Source organism: Mustela erminea, chromosome 4 (genome assembly GCF_009829155.1).
Source record: "Mustela erminea isolate mMusErm1 chromosome 4, mMusErm1.Pri, whole genome shotgun sequence".
Lineage (NCBI taxonomy): Eukaryota > Metazoa > Chordata > Mammalia > Carnivora > Mustelidae > Mustela > Mustela erminea.
Window position 1 is genome coordinate 22,786,996 of NC_045617.1, and position 19,990 is coordinate 22,806,985.

General features: G+C 43.4%; 1 protein-coding gene across 1 annotated transcript in view; it reads right to left on the reverse strand.

The window, feature by feature from the left end:
* Positions 1–7,928: 7,928 nt before the first annotated feature.
* LOC116588132 overlaps positions 7,929–19,990 on the reverse strand; it is a 183,753-nt gene continuing 171,691 nt past the window's right edge. Inside the window, exons 43-49 of the mRNA XM_032338859.1 lie at positions 19,742–19,894; positions 19,356–19,487; positions 18,563–18,715; positions 16,940–17,149; positions 13,412–13,532; positions 9,971–10,098; positions 7,929–8,149 (exon numbers count right to left, since the gene is read on the reverse strand). Coding sequence (XP_032194750.1) covers positions 8,039–8,149; positions 9,971–10,098; positions 13,412–13,532; positions 16,940–17,149; positions 18,563–18,715; positions 19,356–19,487; positions 19,742–19,894 — 1,008 coding nt within the window. The 3' untranslated portion in view covers positions 7,929–8,038. The remainder of the gene's footprint in view (positions 8,150–9,970; positions 10,099–13,411; positions 13,533–16,939; positions 17,150–18,562; positions 18,716–19,355; positions 19,488–19,741; positions 19,895–19,990) is intronic.

The window sequence follows — 19,990 nt, forward strand, 5'->3', positions numbered from 1 at the left end:
CCAGATACTGTTTCCTGGAAACCTTTCCTAGCCATGGGTAGCTACCTCGTGCGTCTGCTGATCGGCATGTTGCTGAGACTGTACTCCGCAGATCTCTGGAGTTCTGTAGCCTTCCACCGCGGTCCTCTGCTCTGGAGCTCCAGCTGTCGTCAACGGCCGTGACTTCCAGCTCCATCTCCTCAATTCAGGAAGTGCACTGGGCTCTGTCTGGGCGTCCTCTCTCTGCATCATGGCTTAGAAATTCGGGGCAGTTGTCCGGATCCATAGTTTCCTGTCCTTCAAGGATCGTTGTCCTTTGCCCAAAGTCCCGTGTATTGAAAACTACTGTTTAATGTGCACTGTCCAGTGTGAGGGCAAATGCAGTCTCAAGATGGGACCTTTAATGTTTTAATTTTTATTTCAAGGAATATATAAATACATATTCTTAATTTTTTTTCTTAAACTATACAAGATAAGTATGTCTGCTTTGACTGTCCCTCAATCTCTTCCCCTTGCTGGCTCCTCCACTTTGCAGAGGTAATTACTGGAACTGGTCTGGTGTTAAACTCCCCCCTCCGCCAGCATTTCTTATATATATTGTATGTACCCTTAGAAAATACATAATGTGAATTTTTGTGTTAACATTAGCCTGCAACTTCTCACTCACTACTTGGAGATCTTCTCAAGTTAGTGTATGTAGCTATACCAAATTCTTCAGTTCTCTGAGGGCCTATATAGTATGAGTATCATCAGTATCTGCTTATGGAAGGATAGTAGGTTTGCAATTTTTAGTTTTTAGTAACACTTCTGCAGAGCAGTATCTTTGCACCTGCTGCCTTGTTTATGTGTGAATTTCTGTCTAGTGTAAGGTAGAGAAGGGGAGATCTGTGTCATAGGGTTTACACTTTGAGCTTTTTATATTTAACTCATTTTTAAATTTTAAAATCAATTAATACTTAGTGTATTGTTAGTTTCAGAGGTAGAGGTCAGTGATTGGTCAGTCTTCTATATAATACCCATTACATCACTGCCCTCCTTAATGTCTATCACCCAGTTACCCCCATCCCTCACCCCCTCCCCTCCAGCAATCCTCAGTCTGTTTCCTATGATTAAGACTCTCTTACGGTTTGTCTCCCTCTCTGATTACATCTGTTTTTATTTTTTCCCTCCCTTACCCTATGCTCCTATTTTGTTTACTAAATCCCGTATATGAGTAAGATCATATAATTGTCTTTCTCTGATTGACTTATTTTGCTCAGCATAATACCCTCTAGTTCCACCCACACTCTGTACATTTTAACAAACTGAGATTGCCTTCCGTCCCACCAGCCAGTGTACCTGAGAGTTTCTATATCCTTTCCATCTGACATTGGCAAAGTTTAAATACTCTGGTGAGTGAAATGATTTACTTGGTTACTGTCCTTAATTTGTACTTCCTCTGTGAATTGTCTTTTTCTGTCGTGTCTTATTAATTGTAGGATTTTTTCTCTTAAAACATGCTGGGTGCTCATCCATGGTCAAATGGATTTTCTTCGATATATTCTTCAAGTCTGTCTTTGATTATGGTGTCCATATCACCAGAGTACAATCAGGAGATAGAAGCCCCAAATATGAACAGGGGAAGTTTGACCTAAGAGTGGATTGGAGGGATAGGACATATTATCTGTAATATTTTATTTTATTTATTTTTTTTTTTAAAGATTTTATTTATTTATTTGACAGAGAGAGATCACAAGTAGGCAGAGAGGCAGGCAGAGAGAGAGAGAGGGAAGCAGGCTCTCTGCTGAGCAGGGAGCCCGATGCGGGACTCGATCCCAGGACCCTGAGATCATGACCTGAGCCGAAGGCAGCGGCTTAACCCACTGAGCCACCCAGGCGCCCTATCTGTAATATTTTAAAGAAATGCAAACAAAGCAGTGAAGAATACTGGCATAGCAAATTTAAGAAGTGGCTGCTCTCTGTCCTTCCTCAAGCCAAATTCCAGAAATATCAAGGTTACAACCTTGGCTCTCTGGATGAAGTTTGTGGTAGCTGCAAATCCACCACCGGGCATCTATGGGGAAATGATATGCCGGTGGTGACCTGCGAAGTCATCCAAGGGGACGCAGGGTAAGCCATGTTCAAGAGGGTGCCACACCAGTGACACCACAGTGCTCAGATGTGTGTGCTGCTCAAGTTTTGTCCAGAACCAGGAAAAGAAATTCCTCCAGTACTGTCTGAAAAACATCACGCCACCTAGCAAAGAAGTATTCCTTCAACTCCATTGTCATAATGGTGGAGCGGGCAACAGGTGGATTCAAAGCTTAAAGTCCTTTTCTCTGTCAATTTTTGACCTCCCACTACTTAATATTTATTTTGCCCTTGCTGAGAATCTCAAGTGGTCAGTTCTCCTGGTGGTAACCCAAATGTTACTACCAAAGGATGTGAGTCTTCTACTGTTCTATTTTGGTTGCGTAGATTTTCATTTATCTTTCCTATTGGGTATGGAAGTGCTCAGGCACCTAGACAACCACCATGTTCCTAGATATGGCCTTTGCCTCCATTGTGTACCAGCACTACAATCTCCCCTTGGTAATAAGGATCGACTATTCCAGCCAGTAGGGTAACACCTTTCACTGCCTGTTGGTTTAGTGGCTTATGAATCCCAAGATGTGGTCTCACCTTAGATCCTAAATCAATAGACCCATTGTTGTGTCTCTGGTTGAAACAAACCTTGGGAACTAAGACCTCCAAGCCAGCTCAGCTTGAGGTTCCTGAGATGAGAAGTATCACCATGAGTCACACCCACTTCTACCTCTTGATTTCTGGGTACGTATGCTATCTCTGTGAGACAACTCCATCCTTGCAAGGTGGTTACAACTAAGTTACAACGAGTTTTCAGTGAATTATCCCACCTTTCAATCAGCCCAGCCACTTCTGGGCATTGGGGCATGTTAATTTCACAGGCATGAGTTTACTGCAACATTTCCTTTACTGTGAAATTGATTCCTTAATTAGAAGAAGTGCTTATAGGAAATGCTGTGACAGTGGATAAAGCATTCTGTGAGTATGTGCATCAGCTAGCAGTGCTGGCAGGAGCATTATAGACCATATTCAGAATGTGTGTATTCTACTAAAGGTGAATCTCTGTCCTCTATGATAGAAAAGGCCCAATATAAACAAATTGCTATCATATGGATGGTTATTACCCACGAGATTAATACCGTATTCAGCCTCAGTATTGGTCTCTGCTCCTGACAGATCAGGCAGTAGTCACTAGTGCATGTCAGCCTTGATAAGGGGAAATCCATGTTGTTGAGCCCAGGCATGGGTCACATTGAACAAGCACTGGGGTAGCTGGGGAAAGAGACTGACACCCATAGAGTGCATTATTTTATCCACTTGATTAATAAGAGCCTTCTTTGCTGTAGATGCCCTTTAGTGACATGGGATACGAATATGTGTGTTCCCATTCCGAGATCCATCCACATGCCTTTTCCCACATTTACTTGTCACCAACATTTACTATTTCTTCCAAGTCTAACTGTCCAACCAAATCACTAGCAACTACCCAAGAATTCGTGTGGATTTGTACTTCTGGCCATGTCTCAGATCAGACACCATGGACAATCAAATTCACTACTTGCAGTTCTCACAGGGAAGATTTTCTTGCGCCCCTTCTTCTTCTTCTTCTTCTTTTTTTTTTTTTTTTAAAGATTTTATTTATTTTATTTGACAGAGATCACAAGTAGGCAGAGAGGCAGGCAGAGAGAGAGAGAGGAGGAAGCAGGCTCCCTGCCGAGCAGAGAGCCCGATGCAGGGCTTAATCCCAGGACCCTGGATCATGACCCGAGCCGAAGGCAGAGGCTTTAACACACTGAACCACCCAGGCGCCCCTCTTGTACCCCTTCTATTTAGATCCACTCCTGAGCTCCATGGTGGTGCAATTGTCCACTTTTGGGTGGATCCAATGTATCATGCAGACCTATCTATAAGCCAGGTTTAATTTTTTTTTTTTTCTTGGCTAGCTAGTTGTTAGAAACACTCCAGACCAGAGGTATTGATTGAGGAAGAGGCAGCAACAGGCATTGGTGCTGAAAGAATCTGAGCCACATGTTCATGGAAGCTATTTGTACCTTTCAGACCTGTTCCAGATAGTTAAGTCAAGTGTATACTATTTCCATTTACAACAGATTGCTGCTGTGCATGCTCAAGTTTATGACTAGGTAGACTCTCAAACACCCAAATCATGATGTGAAGCTTAGGCTACCTGCTCATCTACTATCCCTTGGTTGGGTAATCAGTCTCTACAAGGCACAGAAGGAGAGTAGTTACCTTCAGAAGAGGGCAGAGATTTGCTCCAGAATCCTAAGGTTTGCCCTGTGTTTCTGCTTGAGAAAGGCTCCATATGTGCCAGGATACTTCTAGAATCACTGGCTCTGCTGGATCATAGGACCTGTATGGCAGAGCAGCTTATACTGTAACTCAAGTTCATGACAGAACCTTCTCTTGCTCTGCTCCCCGCTCAAAATTGGTAATCTTACAGGTAACTCTAGAGGAGGGTTGAAATAGCCAACTCAAATATTGCACATGTTGCCTTCAAATCCAAAAAGGCCTACTGAGCATTATGCCTTTGTTTTTCACAGTATATGGTGTAAGCCTAAGCAAACTGCCTTTCTCCTTAGAGGAAGACACTTAACATGCTCTAAAACCTTGAGTCCCCAGAGACTTCACTGGGGTTAATAGCCCTAAATTTCTGTGGAATTTGTCCTTTACCTTCTAGTTCTTGTATGTCTTACTAAGACACTAAATACTACATCCTACTCATCATATCCAATCAGCATGTTGTAAACATAGTGTCTTTTGTAGAATATCATGATGATCAAGGTCTCTACAGACTAGATCAATGTAGGGAGTAGAATTGACAAAGCCTTAAAGCAAGACTCCAACGGTATACTGCTGCCCTACCAGGTAAAAGCTAACTGCTCTTCATGGTCCTTACAATTTGTTATGGAGCAAAAGGCATAACAAATTGGGTCAACAACTGCATAACGAAGGCCAAGAGGATATTCATTTGCCCCAGTAAAGATACTACATTTGAGACAGCAGCTGTGGTTGGAATCACTCCCTCGTTAAGATGGGAACCTGATAGTCCCTAGTCATTTTCCAAGATCCACCTGTTCTCTGCACAGGCCAAAGTGGTGATTTAAGTGGCAATGTGATAGGTCTCATCATCCTTGTTTCCTTAATGTTTTGAAGGTGGCCTTAATCTCTGCAGTTTCCCCAGGGATATAATTTTGCTTCTAGTTTACTTTCCAGAAAGGGGAAGTTTCAGGGGCTCCCAATGATCTCTTCCTAAAATAACGAGGCTTCAACTCATGGGTTAAAAACCAGTAGAGGAGTCTTTTCAGTTTTTCTTGATGTCTTTTCCAATTATACACTCAGGAACTGTGGAAATAACCACATGGTGGGCCCATGGATTGACTGGATCCACTGTAATTTGAACCTGAGACTCCTTCTGCTACCTCACTGTAAGCCTTCATTTTAACTGTTGAGCCACTGTGTGCTTTGAGTTCCCAAGAATCAAGATTTTGTTTTTTAGGAAGACTCCACACCCAATGTGGGGTTGGAATCTGGGTGAGAGACTATGACTCTCCTCTATGTTGACTCAAGCCAGGTTTCTGACTACCAGAGTTTCTCCTGTTGTATAGATCAAACAATATTCTAATTGGCTGCCCATGTGATTTCATTTGGGGGGACACACTGACCACCAAAGATCTCTATGTGCCAGGTCGATAATCTGACTCCTGACAGGTCCCTGCTGCCCCTTGTAATAGACATACCTACCTTGTCCTTGGCTGTTGTCTTCTGCTATTCTGGGACTACATCATAACCACTGAAATGAGAAAGCCCATCTCAACAGCAATGAGAAATGACAAGATTGTGATTTCAACTGTCATGGTCATTAGCATTCTGCACAATTAAAAATTATGCTTTTTTTTTTTTTTTTTTTTTAGCAGTATTACCCCTATGACTACACGAAATAAGAGATTTTTTTGAAGGCTGCTATGGAAGTTCTCTGGTTTTCAGACCATGATTCGAGCTGAGAATTAAAGGACCAGAGCTTGTCATTTTCTTCTGTAAGTGCTCAAGTGCATCCAAGAAAGTCCATCCCACACCCTGGTATTTATGGCCATGATTATTGCCATGAGAGTCAGTGTGGTAACAATTTAAGCTCCCGAAGCACATGCTTCAAGTAGGTACTCCATCAGTCAACCATGGGTAGTAATTTGGTTAATTGTCATGCCATTGCATGTAAAGGATTACTAGTCTTCCATTTCTTATTGTCAAGGAGCTCAGCACTGTGTCCACGCCCAAAGGCGCAACCAAGCAGATCCCCAAATCCCATCCCTGTGAGATGAGACCACTCCATTACTGGTATCAGTTTTGTATTATTGAACTGTATCAGTTCTGTATTACTCATGGGTCAATTAAAAGATAGAACCACAGTAATCCAACTGTGAGAAAGTTTAATAGAAAGGATTATTAACTATAACAAGGGGTTTATGTAACGGGAGGACGGGCTGGGAAGCAATAAAGGGAGCTCTGAAGAAAACAGGGATAGCAGATATAGTAAGCAGCCACGACCCTCCAGAGCTGACATAAACTGGAGAGGGTGTGACCTCAAAGGCTCACTGGATGGGAGAGAAGTTCACTGAGGCTGGAAAGTAGCCCTTAGGAAAGGAGGAGCGGGAGGAGAAAGCCCTTCACTGAAGGCGCCATGCCAGTGGCCCTCCACCAGGAAGCTGCATGCTCCCCTGTGCATTCTAACGCAGAAGCCTGTCAACATGGCAAGTGAGAAGCACCCCAGAACCTCCTTCTTCAGGATCCCTCCATTACTCTCTCCTGACAAAGCTTAAAATCTTGTACTGGGCAAAGAAGAAAGATTTACAGTGTCCATATTAATTATAACAGACAAGGATGAATTTAGAGCTGAGAGGCATAAATTGATAACTGCTACCATATTGTCATGTTGAATTTGTAGCTTTGACATCTAAGTCATCAATCTTCCTCTTGGCTTTTGTTTTTCATGTTCTACTTAAGAAATAAGTTTGTGTGTGTGTCTGTGTGCAGGTGTGTGTGTGTGTGTGTGTGTGTGTGTGTGTGTGCATATAGATCTTGAATCCATTTGGAATTCATTGTGTATAGTGTAAGGTGATCATTTGTTCTACTTCAAATAGACTCAGCCTTACCCTTAATTTGAAAAGCTAAACAAATATCATATATAAATGTATATATGTAAATGTTTCTCTGGTCTGTTCTGTTCCATTCATCTACCCATTTATTCCTTTACTCAGGATACATTTTCTTGTCTGAACAAAAAGGCTTGCATTAGGACTTCGCAAAACTCTGAAGAGGGTCTCAGTATTTGTAGGCAGAATAAAAAACTAGTTAAGAGAGGATGATGGGGGGCGCCTGGGTGGCTCAGTGGGTTAAGCCGCTGCCTTCGGCTCAGGTCATGATCCCAGGGTCCTGGGATCGAGTCCCGCATCGGGCTCTCTGCTCAGCGCTCGGGAGCCTGCTTCCCTTCCTCTCTCTCTGCCTGCCTCTCTGTCTACTTGTGATCTCTGTCAAATAAACAAAATCTTAAAAAAAAAAAGAGAGAGAGGATGATGTTCTTAAGTGAAACAAATAGAAATGAGTGCTTTGAAGTGTATTGAGATTAACCTGTTCTTGTTTTTCACTTACTAAAAATTACTGCGTAGCAGCAATGCCTCTCTCCTGGTTCGCACACCTATCTCATCAGTAATCTGGAACCCACAATGAGGGGCTGTTGGTTGACCAAAGCTGAGGCCCAGGTTGTAGAAGTGCAAATCAACTCTTAGTTCCTAAAACCTAGGGCCGAACCCTACTTTCCCTGGGACATTTCAGATATAATCATCTCAGTCCTTCCACACTGTCTTCATAGTACTGATAATAAAAATTAGATCAAGGTCATGGAGGTTAGAATCATTTTTATTCATTCAAATGATCAAGGAAATAAAATGTGGAAAAGGATATATGATTACCAGTCAGGTCTTTATGGGATTATGGATGGAGCCGTGTGAACTTGAAAAGCTGAACGTTGAACATTTTCTGCCACATTGGGTAGAAAGACGTAGTCAGTCCTTCTTTCATGTTTAATAGGAACCTGTAATATAAGTCACTGTTAACTCATGAGACCAAGGTCATTCGTCCAGTCTGGGGCAGGCCATTTAGGCCGCCTTCTTGTACCTGCCACTTGTCATAAAGGAACTGGTTATGAATAAAATCTATCAACAAAAAGCCATTTTCATCTAAGGAAAAAAGATATCCCATATATGGAGTAATCTAAAAATTCCTTAATAGTTTATCATTTGTGCTAGTGTAGCGTTTTGTTTTTTAGAAAGTCTTGGTGGCCTTACATCCCAACGTGTGCACATTCCTCCTCAGTCTGTATTTATCTGATTTGTCTTATAGGCCTTTCTTAAGAATTCAGAACTTAGATTCAAAGAGGCTCCGATTCTTTCGTGCCTTTCCTGCACCTTAGGCTTTTTGTTTGGGGTTTTTATAGTGTACACAAGTTAATGGGCTACAAAACATTCCCTCTTTTATTAGGGTTTGTTTAGACCATCACCCTTTTAAATCTTGTGATACAGTGGCTCTCCTCTAATGCATTTAGTTACTTATGCAGCCTTCTCAACCATGAGCTGTAATCACCAACTACCCTTGTAAGAGCAACATTTGCTTTTGGGTGTGAAACAGGGATGGAGTGAATCTTTAAAAGCCCTTGTGGTCCCATAAACGCCAACTGAATATTGCTTCTTTTTGGAAAAGGTTTTTGCAGAAACAGACATATACTAGAATTTCACTTTTTAGTGAATGCTGACTGCACAGAGATTGGTAGGTCAAGCGAACGGCGGGGATTGATAATGTGGTCCTACTTGGTCAAGGACCTTAAATGGGTATTCCTGATCTGTTTCTTCCCTTTCCGTGTATGACTTCTTAACCACATGTTCAGAAACACTGCTGGGAATTTGTGATCCAATAACTAGATCATCATCTGCAAAATTATACCCTCATATTTTTCTCTGACAATATGATTAAATCTTTTCCTTTTAGTTTTCCTCAAAGCAAGAGGCAGGAATTCTTAAATGGGTTGACATGTAAACTTGTGGAGGGGATTCTAAAAAACAATGGGGCAAAGAGTATAATACTTATCAAAGTAGTGCAGAGAAGGCAGTGGAAGAGGGTAAACGTTTTACATAAACCAAAAACTATTAATTAAATATTAATTATTTATATTTAATATTAAATAATTATTATAAAATATATTCATTTTTATTCATTCAAATGCTCAAGGAAATAAAATGTGGAAAATATAAAATATTAAAATGTGGAAATATATATTATATATAAATATATAATAATATATTTATAATATATACATATTTTTTAAAAATCTACATATATGTTCTGTACCTTGACCTAATCTGTGTCCAAAGAGTTTCTTTGGAGGGTAGATTTCTCACATATTTTTAAAATGACTTCTGAAACTTCCTGCTCTGCCAGGGAACTCAGATAAGAGATCTCATGCTGCTAGTTAATTACTGCAGATGACGGAAGGAAAAGAAGAGATTCAGAGACGGAACACAGCAAGGTGTTGATACTGACTTCCACATTCATTTATTTCATTGTAATTGAATAAATGCTTTTGGGATGAATTGTTTTGATATCAGAATTCTATTACTGAGGAGTAGCATCAGCAAGAAGGCAGAGTGGGAAACCCTGGGCCATCCTTCTTCCCAGTCATCGATTCAGAAACCATTCATGAACAAATTCCCTCTGTGAGAAATCTAGAATTTTATTATTTAGATCCAAGTATCTAGATAAGAGCCTGATATTTTTAATGTACTTTTGACGTGAACCTAATAATTTCATATTTACATTTTTCATTGTTTTCACATATGTAATCAAATTTATCATTACTTACGGTGTCCGGCCTTTGAATCCTTCTTGTTATTTTACTGCTCATAAGATGAGTCCTTAAAAGGTGTTGCTGGGAGTGTCTGGATGATGTGGGAGCAGAACGTAGGGAATACTGAGCCCGAGGTATAAGGCCTATAATGTTAAAAAATGTTAAATCATATCTCTGGTTGCAGTGTATAGTCCTAGATTTCATCCATAAAATTTTGAGCATAAAATGAACATCTAATCCGCTTCATCAGTTCTGAAGATGAAAAAACCCAGATGGAATTTTTTTTGCCTGAGGGTCACATGACCAAGTGAAAGAGTAGGATATGATGGTTGGCTTGGACTATGATGGGTAGAAGTGGACAGACTTAAGGTTATTCAAATTAATCAGATTTTGTAATTCACTGGATTTGCAGGGTGACAAGGAATAGCTCCCAGATTTCTGGCTCAAGCAATTGGATAGATATTCATTTTATTTTATGGTGGATTTTATGATCCTGGCACATATATGGTCAATAAATAATGGTCAATAACAAAATTAGAAGGGTAGATGGGTGGGAAATATGAGTATGTAGAGAGAAAGCAGATAAAGATTAGAACAAGGCCCCTGTAGTAGTGAAAAAGTAGAATAAATAGGATCTCATGCATTGGGATTGGCCCCCCGGGAAGGGGCAGCTTTTCCGTTTTACCAGGAGGGACCGAGTAGCAGCTGAGTGCTAATGTAGCGGGGCTGGGCTCAAGTTATAGAGGGGGTTTTCCCCTTGGATGGCTTTTAACTGCTCTGTGAAACTGGAGGTGATGTGTTGGCTGGGGAGGAGGACAGTGTTGGAAGGTGTGAAGAAGCCAGGAAGATTTTAAATAGTTGCTGGGAAAAGAAGAGAGTGAGCTGACCCCATTCTCAGCTGCGGGGGAGGGACATGTGAGCTGGTCCTAAGACCACTGAGAACATTAGTCTCTGGCTTTAGTGATTGGCTCAAAACGGGACATGTGACCCGAGTCTACCCAGTCTGAGGCTGATGATTATTCTCAACTGTCCATCGCCAGACTGACTCCTGCCCCTTGAGCTGGAACAGAGAGGAAGCTACAGTGGTGGCTGCCATCTTGCTTCCCAAGGGGTTCCACTTCCTCTCGGCTCCCAGCATTCTCAGAGCCCAGCAACGGCGAGAGAGAAATCAATGCTTGTGAAAAACATCAAAGCTGGATCAGGAGAACTTAAGGCAGTCTGCCTCTGAACATTTCATAGTTTTGTCAGCCAAGTGATTTCATTTTTTCCCCCTTAAGTATTTTAAGAACAGCTGCACTAGAATATATTATAGTTTCTCAGGAGTTGCAAAATCCTAAGGGGAATCCATGCTAATGCCAAGTAGAGAGAGCTGGCCCCCCAACTCTGCCTTTGCCTCCGGTGCCTCTGATGTGGGGAGCAAGGTGGCTGCTGCTACCACAGCTACGGGAAGGAGAGACCTTGGTCATCTCCGGCTTTCAACTGGACAACAGCTGGGAAGGGGGTGGGAACGGCTGACTTTTGGCACTAATGGTACAGGAGGTGCCTGGCTGTCCCCTTGGAGGCTGGGTAATAAATAGACAGGGTAATAATGGGTAATAAATAGACAAGTATGACCCAGTCTCTCCTCCCCTATGAATCTACACGTAGGGAGCCCTCCACAAAGCCCATCCTGTCACTAAGAGAGGACAGATGAGGGCTGAGGTTTAGGAATAACTTTTACATCTGCTTCCAGGGAAAGAGGCTTCTCTTTTACTCCTGCCACATCCCCAGTTCCGGGAATTAGGGTTCTGCCCCCCTACCCGTCTTGTGCCTCACTCTGTTTCTCCTTCCTAAATGTGCAGCTGTTGGCGGACATGGGCGGCAGTTTGAAAGGACACTTTAACCCAGAAAGAGATTTAAAAAATGCTTGGCTGGGGTACCTGGCTGGCTTAGCTGGTAGAGAGTGTGACTCTTGATCTCAGGGTGGTGAGTTCAAGCCCCACTGTGGGTGCAGAGCTAATTATTAAAAAAAGAAGAAGAAGAAGAAGAAGAAGATGGTTGGATGGAGGCAGAGGGGCAAGGGAGAGACAGAAAAACCCTAGGGAATACGGAAAAGGGGAGTGCAAGGTACAGAACTGCTCAGGGTCAGTGGTCAAAATAGGGCCTTGAATATTTGTATGTTCTTTCTCTTCGGACAGGACAACTGAGGTGAGGAAAATCAGACCTGCTCTCAGGTCCCAGGCAGCAGGCTTAGAGGCAGGAAGGAGGGCCCTGGGCTTTATAGCTGAGCCCAGCCTTAGTCTTTTTTTTTTTTTTTTAAGATTTTATTTATTTATTTGAGAGAGAGAGAGACAGAGAGAGTATGAGTGGAAGGAGGAGCAGAGGGAGAGGGAGAGAGAGAGACTGTCTAGCTGACTCCATGCTAAGCGTGGAGCCTGACATGGGGCTTGATCCCAGGACCCTGTGATCATGACCTGAACCCAAATCAGAAATGGACACTTAACTGAGTCACCCAGGTGCCCCACCAGCCCTGCTCTTAGTAAACCCAGGGTCACTCCATCTTCGTCTACTTGATCTTTGATGCCAATCTTTCGGTTTCTGAAAGGCTCTGTTTTCTTATATATTCACCTAGTAAATAGCCAAAAGCAAACATAAAGGACACACACGTATGAAAGTATAGGAACCAACATTTGTACAGTTAGTTAGTGCTTCTGTACTACGTGGCAGATGTGCTTTATTTCATTTAATCCTCAGAATACCCTTTTGAGGGAATATTCCCATTTTACAAACAGGCTAACCTGAGGTCACATAGCAAGCAGTGACTGAGCCAGCATTTGAACCAAAGCACACACAGCCAACCACCAGGCTCCACCAGAAGAGAAAAGCAGAGGCTTGGCTGATCTTAACAATAAGTCGGTTGTGGTTATTGATATTTGATGATATTTTTGATAGAAGAACTTAGAATTTATTTTGTCCTCAACTTACAGGGGAGGAAGCTAGTTTAGAGACATCCTGGGTTTGGCCTCTGTTCCATGCTTCTTGCTAGCTATATGGCCCAGAGGACAGTGTTGATTGTCACTTCCATAGGGTTCTTCAAGCCTCCAGCACCCAAGAATCATAATACACTTTCTAAATAACATCTGAGACATAAATGTGGTCATTGATGTTCCAAGGGATTAAGACAGTGAAGTACCCAGTGTTCTTTAAGTGGTATATTACAAGCTTCTGAGGCCAGTTTTTATGACTAAAACATTTTAGTATAGGATGTAAATACTCTAAGGTAAACTAAAGTAGAAAGTTATGGCTGTAAATCAGAATTAAGTTTCATTCATTCATGTATCATTCATTCACTCAACAGCCAGCACGGAGCCCCCACACAGTAACCACTGGGTTGTTACAGCTAGTCCCTGAGATCCTCCTCAGTTCAGACCCGAGAGCCTGGGAGTTTGTGCTAGCCAGAGCAGGGGACCTGCTTACCGCCTGGTGAGCTCATCCGGACAGACGATCGCTCAGCGTCACTAAGCTGACTTTGTAGCTCTTGTACGCGCTGGAAAGCATCCAGCTTCACACTCCGCTCCTGGGCAAGCCGGCTTCTCATCTGAGGGGAAAAGTGCTTAGGAAGCAGAGATGCTTCCTGGTGCCTACTTTAGTTCCTAGGGTTCCTTGGAGAGTGTAGGTCGAGGCTGCCCCAGAAATACAAGTCCTCATGCATTCCTGGTCAGGCTGAACTCAGCCTTCTGAGGAGAGCTCCAAGAAGGCCAAGAACTCAACCAAAGAGGAGCAGAGGCAGCGCTTAGAACTTTTATTGCCTTATCATAGCCAGGAGTTCACTCATGACATTTTTATCTTTTATGTTTATTTGACTAGAGTGGAGGGGAGGAGAGGAAATAGAAGGGTCCAGTTCACAGAGGACCTTGTGGGTCAAAGCCATGAAACTACCACAGGGACGGAAGGGAGTCCCTGGACAATTTCAAGCAGAGGAAAGACCCATTCTCTCTTCCAGATCTCTGTTTGGCTCAACTCATCATTGGCAGGGATGCCCTGAGTACCATCCCCCATGCCTTATATGAGGCCCCTAACAAGAGATGACCTTTGTATTTACTCATGTGGCCCTCTGCTCACACAGCTGACCCCTAGCCCCCCAGCCAGAGAGCGGCTGGGTCCAAAGTGCCTCATCTGCAGAGATCACAGGTATTTTTTAAACTTCTTTTAATTTATATAAATATAAATTTATATAGGTTATAAAAAGTAATTTAATTATAAAAATTATCTAAGAGTATAAAAAGTAATATAATTATAATTATATTAAAAATTATAAAGTACAAAAAAGCAATAATCATATAATGGATTAAATAATGTCCTCCTGACCCCCTGAAAAATTCATGTTTACCTAGAACCTCAAAAGGTGACCTTGGAAATAGTCTTTGCAGATGTAATTAAATCATGAGGAAGCCATACTGGATTAAGAGTGGGCCTTACATAAAATGACTGATGCCTTCCTAAGAAGAGGAAAGGGCTCAGACTCACAGAGGGACACATATGGAGAGGGCAATCGGATGAGGAAGGCAGAGATCGGAGTGATGGAGTTACAGCCAAAGGAATGCCAAGGACTACAGGCAACCACCACAAGCTAGGAGAGAGGCAGAGAACAGACTCTTTCTGAGAGCCCTCAGGAGGAGTCCACATCTTGATTTCAGGCTTCTGGCCTCCTGAACTCTGAGAGCATACGTTTCACTTGTATTAAGCCATCTAGTTTGTGGTAATTTGTTACAACAGCCCTAGCAAACCAATCCATTTCAGCTGCACATGTTTTAAATCCTACTCTCGTCTGCATGGACCCAGTGAGAAGGCCTGTGAACTCTTGAAGCTGTGACCACAGGCTCATCTTACAAATGTTAAGGAGCAGTTTCTTGTGTGTGTGCAGATACTCTCAAGTGTAATATAACTTTCAGTAAAAGATCAGATCCCCAGAGTTAGGAACACTTCCTAATACGAATTAGCCCCAAGGTCCATGTAGGTACTATAAGGATTGGTGTAGGCTCCTTAGCCCTCATGGGTAGGAACCCAGGAAAACCATATCAAGACTCCCTAGGCCAGGCTGGGACTAAGCCAACTTGAAAAATATTAGCAAAGGAAAGAAACATGTTTAGGAAGGACGTTGTGTTGTGTTAGGACCTTAAAGAAACCCCACCCCACTTCACAGAGGTAGGTACAGTGATTTGCCAAGATCCACAAGCTGTTAGTGGCAGAGGCAGGATTTGAATCCAGGTCAGTCTGTTTCCAAAATTGTTCACGTTCATTCAGATTCCCAGTAAAAAGACATACAGCCAATATTAATCAAGAGCTGTGTGTCAGTTTCAATTCTAAGTGTTTCATCGGAACTACCTGATTCAATCCTCCTAAAAATCCCATGAATTGAGCATGTTGTTCTCCCCTGTACCAATGAGAAGACTGAAACACAGGGAGACCACAACCTAGCCCAAGGTCATGCAGTGGAGATCTAGCACAAGGTCATGCAGTAGAGGGCCCCAGGGCATGAATCAGGAAATATGACTCTAGGGCCTCCACTCTGAATGGTCTCCCCAGGAGCAGGAGGTAGGCAAGGACAATCATGCTCTCCAAGGTCAGACGATCAAAATCTGCCCTTGGAATTGGAGGTTGGAGAAGGATTAATGAAGTGACTGTAGGTCACAGGGGCTCTTGCTGGCTGAGGATGGATTGCCAGTTGGTGGCGAGTAGGACAGTAAGCCTGGAACACAGGAGTTGTGACCCAGCTTACTGGGGTAGGGGAATAATTTAGATTTTTACATGCATATACTAAAAAGATGTATTTGAGAGAAGCCTCAAAATATTTGTTTTGACTACTTTTAGAATCTCTACCATTAGACAAAAATTAGTTGTTAACTAGAGAAGACTTTGAGAAACTAACACCTTGTCTCTTTTTAACTAGGCACAGGGCTCAAACTCATGACCCTGAGATCAAGACCAGAACTGAGATCCAGTAGGACATATAACTGATTGAGTCACCCAGGTGCCCCTAATGCCTTATTATCGGGTGGTTTTTAGAAAGGTATGATTTGAAAGACGAATATGTGACACCAAATTTTTCTTAAGGATTCAAATCACAGTTTAGTTTTCACAAAATAAATGTGAAATTCTAATTTTCTTTTATTCTAAAGCTACCCATTTTTCTCTCCATTCCTCCACAAATATTTTCTCTAGCATTGCCTCAGTTTAATTTTGGTCCCTTTTTTTTTTTTTTTAATTTTTGTCATTTATTTTTGTAGACTTCTCATTGATCTCCTCCTTAAGCACTTGAAACACTTGGCCAATAATCTAATTTAACTTTCCAACTTCAGTTTCCTAATATCTCTGGTGAATTAAGTGATTTATTCCTTCAGTGAATGTATAAGACATGCCTGTTCTGGAAGGTGCTACTTCTTTTGCGTTTTGTATTGGATTACATTCTGTGGTCTCCTTTGTTAGAACTTGCATTAATCCATGTCTGCGTCTGCTGTATCTTCCTCTTTTTTTTTTTTTTTTTTTTTTTTTTTTTTTTTTACTGTAGGGCACTATTTAACAAAAATAAATTGTGTCTGGAAATCACATTTGCCTTTCCTTTTTGTCTCTGATGTTCCAGAAATACCTTGAATAAAATCCTCTTCTCATAGCTTCCATAATACTTGTTGCTTTTCCAGATTACCATTGGAATTTTCTAAAGGCTCCCTAGTTCAAAAATTATAGTCAAGTGGAAACATGTTTGTCACATGGGTTATAAAGGCACCAAGATTCTGGGCCTCAGGGCAGTGAAGCCATCATCCTCTCACCATTAGCCACCTGAGCATCACCTCAGCATGGGCAGAAGTATTCCCATTATCCTGGTGGGCCTAGAAATGACAAAGGTGGGGGACACCAGAGGCATGGAAAATTCCAGAAGAAGGCCCCAGCTCTGGCTGGTGCATCCCGCTTGGCTTCCGAGGGGCCGCTCCCTCTCTCTGGAGTTACCTGTTGGAGCTCTTTCTGACTTCTCTTCTGCTGAAGCTGGCCCAGCCTGGAAGCCCTCTCAGCTGCTTCTGTCAGGAGCTGCAGGTGCTGTTCCTTTTTCTCCATGTCTTCCAGGAGCTTCTCCATGCTGGAGGTTTTCATCAGATCCATCTGTTGCCGGTGGCAAGCCTCCTGGGTCAACTTGTGTTGCAGCTCTCTCAGCTGTTGAGCCTGTGGCAGGAAAAGGGCAAAGAAATTGAAGAAGGCGCAGTCTTTCCTCTCAGCAAAAGACCTGGAATGAGAAGTTGCCCAACGGGATAACCATCCCCTCCAGTAGGGCCCAAGGGCAAGACCCTGTGGCGAGCTCCTGGGCTCAGGGTCATGGAGCCCAGCCGTTTGGTTCTGGGCTACTAGCTGACAACAAGACTACCAGCATCTACGCCACCTTGGCATTTACTGTAAGCCGTGAGGCAATATAGTCAGGGAGACAAAAGGAACAAACCAGAAAATCCAGCCAAGTGGTAATGCCACTGTACAGCAATACCAGTCAAACAGTTCCAACTTTCAGTGACCAAATGTGACGATGATATGTATGTTACTTAGCCTATTAATCGCATAGTTGTATCTACCACAAGCTACACGTGCAGTTCACTGAGCACTCATCACGAAATAGCAGGGAAGGGTTAGCCCCAGGAGAGGGTGTGACCTAACGCTGCAGTGAGTGGGCAAGGGAGGCTGTGATCTTGCCTCTGGTTTGACTTCCAAAATAGCTCTGGGGAAGCCAGGTTCCAGATGGTTAAGAGGGAAAAGAGTAGTAATCATTTGGTCCTGTTCTGAAATTTTTTTATCAGTAGCACCTTAGGCACCAGAAGGTCAAACTCAGTTATAATACTAATACTAATATTATTTGTGTGGTGATGCTACAGTTTACATAATTATACACCATCATTCACCTGGTGCATGATAACGGAGGATATAGGGTCCGGAAAGAACAAATTATATGCTATGTTTTAAACATGCCCAGCTTTCCCAAGCTCTTCTTTAACCTGAGCTCCTCTCTCTCTCTCTAAACCTAGGGTCTTTCTGCTTCCTTCATGCTTGGAGAGTTGGTACAGCTATCAAGAGCTTAAACCTTTATTTCGGGGCCAGCCCCTACTGAGCAGCAACTTCTGGAATGGGTCATCCGGGAAAGACCCAAGACTCTTAGTTTGGGGAATAGTGCTGACGGGTGGGCCACACTCTGCGTGCACAAGGTTGCTGTCAATGGAAAGTGTGCTTGGAGATGGAAGGTCTGTGTCAAGGGCAGAGACCTGCACCCCAAGATGCCCTCTGGGTAATAAGATCCTCAGAGAAACACACACGTACACACTACACACCGAAGAATGATCTTTTGTGTGGGTAGTACTTGCCCGCCTTAGCCAAGTATGAACAAAAACAAAAGCCTTTTGGCCACCCTCCTTGGTTGCTGGGCTAGAGAGGAAGGAGAAGGGAAGCTGAGGTCTGCGCACTGGTTCTCTGGCCCTGCCCTGTGCTTGAACCAGGCTCACAGTACCAGGCAGCCTATGGTGCTGTTTCCACTCCACATGAGGCTTTGCAGAGTGAGCTCAGAGAGAGGCAGGGAGAGGGCTCCTGGGGCTCAGATACCTGGTTATCGTGCTGCCGGAGCATCCTGGCGTTGTCGGCCTGAGCCCTGGCCAGGGCCTGCCTTAGAGCCCGTAACTGTTGACGAAGTAAAACCACTTCTTGGTCTGCCATTAGCTGGACGCTCAAGCACTCTTTTTTACTTTGCAGAGCTTCCTGTGAACGTCCCAAACCGAGTGAGATAGGAAATAAGTTTCCTTCCCACAATTTAAGTTTCATAAGCATCTCTAGACCACTTCGATTATCCATAGTTTTTAAAGCTTCCGGTAGCAAGGAGCCCCCACCAGTCACTTCCTGTGTGTCTTCACTTAAGGACAGTGTACCAGATCAGAGTAAATTAGGACTTGCTGAAACACTGAGTGAAAATGTCCAAACTACTAGTTTTCTGTGCTTTGGTTTCAATTTGTCTTGAGGTTGGTTTTCTATTTATTTTGTTTACTTCATTTTCCTCAGATAATCATGTTCGAGACTCAAAGCTCTGCAGTGGATTTTGTCGAGGCGGCCTCAAGCCCGGTAAAGCCGCCCCCTCCATCCTTGCCCTTCCCTCCTGCTAAATTCTCTCTCATCTCCTCTCCCGTTTGCTTCCTTGCCATTTGCTTCGGGCTCTTTCCTGTTTCTCTGAAGTTCTGACACGTAGCCACTTCCCAAGAAAACTCCCCAACCCCCAGATCCTTTAAGAGGGTTGGACTTGTCAACCGACACCTGTACCCCCAGCAGCTCCTACCGCCCAGGAAGTCGGGCACCACCCACCTTGGCCACGCCCTGCTGGGCGGGGCCTCCCTCCCCTCGAGCTCACCTTCTCCGCCCTGTTCACCTGGCGCTGGAAGCGAGCCTGCTGCACCGCCAGCCTCCAGTGGCCCAGGCTCCTCAATTTGCACACCAGCGCAGCCAGGCTGCTGCTGTCCTGCTCCAGAGCCTGCAGCTGCTCCTGCCGAGAGAAGCTCACTTTCAGAAAAGGCTGCCTTCAACACTCTTCCCCGGAGGGAAGGGCACAAATCCTAACACCAGCGCCCTGCCTTCCAGAGGATGACACAATGGTTTCAGGCAGCCCCCAGCGCCCCCTTTTAAATGCCTGATGCAATGCTTTCTCGGGGGAACTAGACTGGAATGCATACAGAGTGAGCCTGGGGTCAGATGCCGGGATGAAATGCAGGGATCCTGTTGCTAAATGAAATCACGTACTTTGGCTGGGTTTTCTTTCATTCCTTCGTCGGGTCTGGCAGAGCCCCATTTCTCCTTTAGGCCCTTCAGATTGTCAATCCCTTCTGTTCTTACTTCGCCGATGAGCTCACACACTTTCTGGATCAAATTAATCTGGTTTTCATCCAGTTTTTCCTGCAAATTGCAGACTCAAGTTCAGGAAGAGCAGGGGAGGAAGAGTCATCTTGCCTTCTAAAACCTGACTTTCAGAAATGATTCTACATGGAAAAA